General features: G+C 37.2%; 1 protein-coding gene across 1 annotated transcript; it reads left to right on the top strand.

Moving 5' to 3' along the window:
- Window positions 1–1,036: 1,036 nt before the first annotated feature.
- Window positions 1,037–5,004, top strand: LOC145603989 (uncharacterized). Its single transcript, XM_081659951.1, has 6 exons — window positions 1,037–2,137; window positions 2,890–3,301; window positions 3,434–4,030; window positions 4,103–4,224; window positions 4,734–4,785; window positions 4,895–5,004. Exons 1-6 carry the CDS (start codon window positions 1,037–1,039, stop codon window positions 5,002–5,004), a joined length of 2,394 nt encoding a protein of 797 aa, XP_081516077.1.
- The last annotated feature ends 3,913 nt before the right edge of the window (window positions 5,005–8,917 follow it).

The following is an 8,917-nucleotide window of genomic DNA, read 5'->3' as shown; positions in this document are numbered from 1 at the left end:
GTAAACATATAAATGATAGATATGCCTGGAACTTATTAGAAATCAGATAAGGCTTGACAAACTAACTAATTCGTAAAAGATAATTATGAATTTTATAAAAAAGTACTTAATGGATTTTATCTTATAAAATCTGGTTTAACTTGGTTTTATCTTTTTTATAAAATCTTATCTTTTAACAAAAACGAATTTGATAAAATTTGGTTTTTATAAAAACGAATTTAAATCTGTTTGGATTCGGTTTTAAAGAAGATAAGATCAGATTTGTGTTTGATCTATCTTGTTTGCGAAAACCCTAGTTTGAGAAGCTGAGGAACTCCTATAAATATAGAAGTATTTCAGCTTAGCAAAGTGAGAGTTTTAAGCGTGAAAACCACTTAGTGCTTAAGAGTAAGTTTGCCAAAGGTTAAGCTTTATCATTTTGATTTCGGGTTTCATGTGTAGCTTTCCATTTATGTGTTAGAGTGTGTCTTTGAGTTGTAATTGGTTTTGGGGTGAGATTGTGGATTCTCTTAAATTCACACAAGTGCATGAGTTTGAATTCTCTAAAATTCGAGTGGTAGTTAGTCACCCCGAGTCTGTCTTGGGTTGCAAGTGGGAAAAAGGAACCTGAGTGTGTCTTAGGTCGAGAAAGGAACCCGAGTGTGTCTTGGGTCGAAAAAGGTGCCTGAGTTTGTCTTATTAGGTTTGATAGGATAGGTTCCTGTCAATCAGCGAGTGTCTTAAGAGGAACTTGCGAAGCAAAGGTCTGTGTAATAGGTTGTACTAGGAGAGTTGCCTATTATAGTGGAATTTGTTTATAAGTCCCAATAGGGCCGAGGTTTTACTTCCAGTTAGGCACTGGATGGTTTCCTCGTAAACTTGCTGTGTGCTTAAGTTTTCTCTATGTTTTTATTGTTTATTTCCGCTTAATTTCCGCGATTGGAACCTACTACTATTCACCCCCCCTCTTGTAGTAGTTCGTCTAAACTAACAATTGGTATCAGAGCAGGTTCTCACGAAAGTACAAGCAACCTTGTAGAGTAAAGTTCCTGAAGAGATGAATGCACACGAGAAACTTCAAGAAGGGTATTCCACCCAAAGACCACCAATGTTCAATGGCAAATTTTATTCATACTGGAAGAATAGAATGGAGATATTCATCAAAGCTGAAAATTATCAAGTATGGAGAGTCATTGAAAGCGGTGACTTTGAGGTAACAAAAACCAATGCAAACAAAGAGGTAATTCCTAAACCACTAGCTGAATTTGACAAAGAAGATTATGAAAAATATGAGTTGAATGCTCAAGCAGTGAAAATCTTGCATTGTGGACTAGGACCTCATGAGCACAATAGAATCATGGGTTGTAAGTCCGCAAAGCAGATTTGGGATTTACTACAAATAACACATGAAGGAACGAATGAAGTTAAACGTTCCAAAATCGATTTATTAATGTCAAAATATGAAAGATTTGAAATGCTACACAAAGAATCCATTCAGGATATGTTCACAAGATTTACTAACATTGTCAATGATTTAGAATCTTTAGGCAGGTCCATACCCATTGATGAACAGGTAAGGAAAGTTCTTAGAAGTCTTCCTCAAGATGAGAGGTGGAGATCCAAGGTCACTGCTCTGCAAGAATCCAAGGACTTCACCAAGTTCAACCTTGAACAGCTCAATGGTTCCCTGCTTACTCATGAACTTCATCTTGGAGCAAACTCTGAAAGTTCCAAGAATAAGAGCCTTGCTTTAAAGGCTTATGAATCAAGCGACTCTGAAAATGATGATATGGAGACTACCATGTTTGTACAGAAGTTCAGGAGGATGCTAGGAAAAAGAGGAGAAAGGAACAGACGAGGACATCCAAGTTCCAAAGAGTTCAAATGCTACAGATGCGGTTCCAAAGAACATCTTCTCAGAGACTGCCCAAATCCTAAGGAGGACGAGAAAGCCAACTACAAAGGCAAGGAACAGAACAAGTACTACAAACCATCATTCTCCAAGGAAGATGTAAGAAAAGCCATGATGGCTGCATGGGGAAACTCTGATTCAGAAGATGAAGGAGAAGGAGAATCCTTAGAAGAAACAGCCAACCTATGTTTGATGGCCAAAACTGATGAGGAAGCGCGTCTGAAGGAACTTGAATCTGAGGTTCCAGTGAGGGGGAACAACACTTGGTACCTCGACAGTGGTTGTTCTAAGCACATGACTGGAGACAAATCTAAATTTCTCTCACTGGATGCCTACTACGGTGGAACTGTGACCTTTGGTGATAATAAGAAAGGTGAAATCATTGCTATAGGTAAAGTAGGAAGGTCAAGTTCCAATGCTATTGAAAATGTCTTTTAGTCGAGGGTCTTAAACACAACTTGTTAAGTATCTCTCAATTTTGTGATAAAGGTAACTCAGTTAGCTTTACTTCTAATCTTTGTAGAATCATTAACAATGACACTAACAATATTATCCATGAAGGAACCAGAAAAGGGAACACATATATTGTGGATCTTAACGAAGTTCCAAGTAGTAGTTTAACTTGTCTTAGTGTCATTGAGAATGATCCCTTATTATGGCACAAACGATTTGGCCATGCTAGTTTTTCTTTGCTTGATAAACTTAGATCAAAAGAACTTGTGGAAGGACTTCCAACCATCAAGTTCCTAAAAGATAAAGTCTGCAGTGCATGTGTTAGAGGTAAGCAGACACGAATATCTTTTAAATCTAAGAATATGGTAAGCACCACAAAACCATTGGAACTTATCCACATGGATTTGTGTGGTCCTATAAGAATACAAAGCAGAAGTGGAAAAAGGTATGTAATGGTTATTGTAGATGATTTTTCCAGATATACCTGGGTTTTCTTTCTTGTAAGCAAGGATGATACGTTTGATCACTTTGTTGCTTTTGTGAAGAAAGAACAGAGAAGAACAGGTCATCAACTGATCCACCTAAGGTCAGATCATGGAACTGAGTTCGAAAACTCAAAATTTGATGAGTTTTGTGATGAACATGGGATGGACCACAACTTCTCTGCTCCCAGGACTCCACAACAAAATGAAGTAGTTGAACGGAAAAACAAAAGCTTGGAAGACATGGCAAGAACTATGTTGATTTCCAGTGGACTGCCTAGGAACTTCTTGGCAGAAGCAGTTAACACAGCGTGTTACATATTGAATAGAGTTTCTATTAGAGCAATAACCAACAAAACACCTTATGAACTGATTAAAGGAAGAAAACCAAATATTTCCTATTTAAGATCTTTTGGTTGCAGATGCTTTGTACACAATAATGGAAAGAGAAATTTGGGAAAGTTTGATGAAAGAAGTGATGAGGCTATATTCTTAGGATATGCCTCAAATAGTAAAGCTTACAGAGTTTATAATAAAAGAACAATGTGTGTTGAAGAGTCTGTACATATAATTTTTGATGAAACTGATTTTGTGATTGATGTACAAGATGATGATGATTTCGAGATAGGGTTAGTAAGAAGACATGACCCTGATGAGGAATCAACAATATCCATGAAGCAGCAAAACAAGAATCCAGTAGCTGAAAACCAAACTGCAACTGAAACAGAAGTTCCACATGAGGAACATCCTGAGCCTGAGAATCCAGAACCTGAGAATCAGGAACCACTGAATCAAGAGACAGGAAACAATGATGCTGAACCTGAAAAGTTGTATCCAATTAAAGACTTTACCCCTAAACGTTGGAAACATCAAAAGTCTCATCCAGTGGACGTGATTATAAGTGACATAACCAAAGGAACTCAGACCAGGTCACAGCTAAGGAACTTCTGTGCATTTTTCTCGTTCCTATCTACGTTGGAACCAAAGAACTGTGATGAAGCCTTACAAGATGCTGATTGGATCATAGCCATGCAAGCTGAACTAGGAGAATTCGAGAGAAACAAAGTTTGGCGCCTAGTTCCTAGACCGGAACACCAGAAGGTCATAGGTCTAAAGTGGGTGTTCAGAAACAAGCTTGATGAACATGGAATCATAGTAAGAAACAAGGCTAGACTGGTTGTCAAGGGGTACAATCAACAAGAAGGCATAGACTTTGATGAGACATTTGCTCCAGTTGCCAGGTTAGAAGCTATACGCATTCTTATTGCTTTTGCAGCTTTTATGGAGATTAAGTTGTTTCCGATGGACGTCAAATGTGCTTTTTTAAATGGTCTATTAAAAGAGGACGTCTATGTGGAACAACCTCCTGGATTTGAAGATCCAGATTTCTCAAATCATGTCTATAAACTTGACAAAGCTCTCTATGGGCTAAAACAAGCTCCAAGGGCATGGTATGAGAGGTTGTCCAAGTTCCTGTTAGATAATGATTTTAAAAGAGGCAAAATAGACAAAACTTTGTTTTTGAAATCTAAAGGAACTGACATTTTAGTTGTGCAAATATATGTAGATGATATTATTTTTGGTGCAACTAACGAATCTTTGGTGAAGTATTTTGCTGACCTTATGAGTGGTGAGTTCGAGATGAGCATGATGGGTGAGCTAAACTTCTTTCTTGGATTGCAAATTAAGCAAACTGAGAAAGGAATAATGATTCACCAACAAAAGTATGTGAAGGAACTCATAAAGAAATATAAGATGGAAAGTTCCAAAACTATAAGAACACCTATGGGAACTAACACTAGACTGGATGAAGACACAATTGGAACTTGCATAGATCAGAAGATGTATAGAGGTATGATAGGTTCCTTATTATATCTAACTGCTAGTAGACCTGATATATCTTTCAGTGTAGGCTTATGTGCGAGGTTCCAAGCAAATCCAAAGGAATCTCATCTCAAGGTAGTTAAGAGGATACTTAGGTACCTCAAAGGAACTGATGATTTATGTCTCTACTATCTAAGGAATGAATCAATTAATTTAGTTGGATACACGGATGCTGACTATGCAGGTGATTTAGTGAATAGAAAGAGCACATCAGGTATGACTCAATTTCTTGGATCATGCTTAGTTTCTTGGGGTTCCAAGAAACAGAATACAGTTGATTTGTCCACAGCATAAGCTGAATATGTAGCTGCTGCAGCTTGTTGTTCACAAATGCTGTGGATAAAACAACAAATATGTGATTTTGGTTTAAAATTTGAATGTGTTCCAATTTATTGTGATAATACCAGTGCTATCTGTATATCTAAAGATCCAGTACAACACTCTAAGGTTAAGCACATCCACATTAGACACCACTTCTTAAAAGATAATGTGGAAAAAGGCTATATTAAGTTGGAATTTTGTCCTACTAATAATCAAATTGCTGATATTCTAACTAAGCCTTTGAGCAGAGAACGCTTTGAGAACATGAGACTGGAACTTGGGATGATCAAGCTGAATTGATTGCAACTGAAGTTCCTAGATATGGCATTGTCAATTAACAAGATCAATTAGAAGAATAAAACATCTATCACAAATTTGGTGTGATAAACATCACGGGAATGTCACCGTTGGTAAACTCTTGGAGGTTAGTGCAATTAACACTTATTTAAAACTGTACATATTATTCAAAGCAATGTAGACTTGTATGTGACTTGTTCCATGAATTATGTTTTGGAAAAATCAATTTTTCTTTTCGAGAAGATTTATCTTCTGGAATTATCTTTTATTAAATATAGCATGAAAAGATAAATTCTTGATTTGTAAAAATTCCATCCGGATTAGTTTTCAAAAACAAGATAAAATTCATTGTTCCTAAACTAATCCCTTCCACTTCAATACACCGCTTCGAAAATTTACTCCCTTATAAATACTACCCAACCAACCTCATTAACTTACCGTCACATCAAATTAAACTCTAGAACTCCCTCAACCACAGAATTTCTACAGCCAAACCACAATCAACCATGGCCGAAGAAAACCCTAAGAACCAAGAAGAGCAATCACCTCCCAAATCACCTAGCCCACAACCACTCAGCCAAGAAATTCCTGTTGTGCTACTTCAAACCACCTCAGAACCAAAAAATACCAAGCCAAAAGCCGTTGAGGACACTGCAACTTCCTCTACTGGAAGTTTACCTAACGTTCTTGATCGAATCGGGTTATGGAAGAAGAGGAAAGCCGAAAAGACGGAAAAGTCACTCGAAGATCAAATTCTGGAAATTGACATGATGGCGAGGGACGAGGAACCCGAGGAAGAGAAAGAACATTCTGAGGGGGAAGAAGATGAGAAGGCACTGGGAAAATTTGCTGACAGGTATGTTGTAGGCTATAGAATTGATGATGCATGGTGTAATAAGGTGAATTTTGAACTTCTAGATCGGCTTAAGTTCCAGGGTTGGGATTTCATGTTTGCTGTTAAAGCTAAAAATTATTTGTATCCGCTGGCTATGGATGAATTCTGTAAGGAATGTGAATTTGAGGATGGTGTGTGTTATAGCAAAGTTAATGGTGTTGATGTTGAGTTTGATGCTGCTAGACTAGGGTCTATTCTGCAAGTTCCATGTGAGGGGTTTGATACTTACATGAAAGGGGCTGTGACAGTTAAGGTAGCAGGACATACTAAAACTGAAATCATAAATTACTTAGGGGGTAAAAGGGTGTTAACGTGATGAATCACAATGATCTCTCTCCGTTGCACAAATTGCTGTTTAATTTGGTAAAGAAGTCCTTGGTTCCGAGGACTCAAAAGAAAAATGAATTGTGTTACTTAGAGATGGCCCTAATCTTTTGCATGTCTAAGAAAATTAAAATTAATTTCCCAGCAATTATGATCCAACACTTAGAGCACTGCATAGAAAAAGAGATAAAGGTTAGATATGCTGCGATTCTTGCTTCTGTGTTTGAAGATTTAGGTGTGAAATTGAGGGATTTCTATGGGCATATGAGGGAGAAAGGAGAAAATGTGATCAATGAAACCACTCTGAGAGGTTTGAATATTGCTGTAGTGAGGGGGAAGTGTGTGAGGTATGAAGCTGCTCAAAAAAAGAAAGAGAAGGATAAGGACTCACAGGTGAGAGTTCCTGTCAGGAAGAGCAGAAGGCTCTCTGTTAGAACTCAGGGTAGGACCAGTGCTGTTGATCCTTTGGAGTTGAGTGAAGGAGATGGAGGAGCTGATGAGCTAGTAGCTGATTTATCTAATAGGCTTACACAGGTTGAAGGACAGCTCCTTGACTTGTCAGCAAAGATGAAGGCTATGGAGAGGACTGACACTGCTCAGGCCAAGGAGTTCCACAAAGCCATCTCAAGCCTTGAAGCGAAAATGAAGAAAGCTCAAGAGGACAACAAAGCTGATCTTGAGAGAATTTTACAAGCGCTTGATGCTTGATCACCTATGCAGCCTACCCTAGCCATCCCCTAGTTTCATATTTTCTAATGGTTTTTGGAACAATGATCTGTTTTTATTTGGATGTTTTTGAACTTTATTTGCTTTTGAATATTTTGGAACTTGGTCTGTAATATTTTTAAGTACTCTGGATGGTTGGTTTTGTTAAATATTATGGAACTTTGTCTATACTTGCTTGCATTGTTAAGAATAAACAGGAAAATTTGTGTGAAAGAACTAGCTTAAGAGAGCTAGCCAGCGCTGCTTCCAGCTTCCCACATTCGATGAATTGCCTATGGGGCTGTGAGTAGATGAATAAAACTTTGAAAAGTCAAGTTTTTGATGATGCCAAAAGGGGGAAAAGCAGGAGCAAACTTGAAAGCTGAAGTTGTTCTAGTTCTAGTTGAGTAAGTAACAAAGGTTTCTCTTCTCTAAAAATTTTCTTGGCTTTCTGTTTGTTTTCATTCTGTTATTTATGTTCTGTTTTGTTTCTTTGCTTTGCTTATATGAAAAAAGAAAAAATTGGAAAATGAAAAATTAACCTTCTGTTTCTTTACTTATCATCCTCAGAAGTTTGCTCAGTTTGTCATCAACAAAAAGGGGGAAATTGTTGACCCTTATGAGGTTTTGATGATGATGCTAAGAATTGAGCAAACTTCCTTTTAATAAGGATTTTCTAGTGTTGTGATGTTGGCAGGTTCAGTAAGCGTAGAGGGCTGAAGTAGGAACTGGAACAAAGGAACTTTGGAAGATCCATGAGGACAGGTAAAGAACAGAAGAAGAGTTCCAGCAATGGAACTTCCCGAAGTTTCTCAACATGAACTTCAAACGGGTTGTAACGACCTGGTTCATGTGTAATGCTGGGGCAAGCCTCAACAATCAAGGATCAACACAAAGATCAAGATATCAACCGAAGAAGATGGACTTCATAACTTATAGTTGTGTAAAAGATAAGTTTGTTTTCGTAGGATGATGTAAACATATAAATGATAGATATGCCTGGAACTTATTAGAAATCAGATAAGGCTTGACAAACTAACTAATTCGTAAAAGATAATTATGAATTTTATAAAAAAGTACTTAATGGATTTTATCTTATAAAATCTAGTTTAACTTGGTTTTATCTTTTTTATAAAATCTTATCTTTTAACAAAAACGAATTTGATAAAATTTGGTTTTTATAAAAACGAATTTAAATCTGTTTGGATTCGGTTTTAAAGAAGATAAGATCAGATTTGTGTTTGATCTATCTTGTTTGCGAAAACCCTAGTTTGAGAAGCTGAGGAACTCCTATAAATATAGAAGTATTTCAGCTTAGCAAAGTGAGAGTTTTAAGCGTGAAAACCACTTAGTGCTTAAGAGTAAGTTTGCCAAAGGTTAAGCTTTATCATTTTGATTTCGGGTTTCATGTGTAGCTTTCCATTTATGTGTTAGAGTGTGTCTTTGAGTTGTAATTGGTTTTGGGGTGAGATTGTGGATTCTCTTAAATTCACACAAGTGCATGAGTTTGAATTCTCTAAAATTCGAGTGGTAGTTAGTCACCCCGAGTCTGTCTTGGGTTGCAAGTGGGAAAAAGGAACCTGAGTGTGTCTTAGGTCGAGAAAGGAACCCGAGTGTGTCTTGGGTCGAAAAAGGTGCCTGAGTTTGTCTTATTAGGTCTGATAG

This window comes from Chenopodium album, chromosome 22 (genome assembly GCF_948465745.1).
Source record: "Chenopodium album chromosome 22, dcCheAlbu1.1, whole genome shotgun sequence".
Taxonomy (NCBI): Eukaryota; Viridiplantae; Streptophyta; class Magnoliopsida; order Caryophyllales; family Amaranthaceae; genus Chenopodium; species Chenopodium album.
The sequence above is the reverse complement of the archived record's forward strand: the minus strand, read 5'-3'. Positions and strand labels throughout refer to the sequence as shown.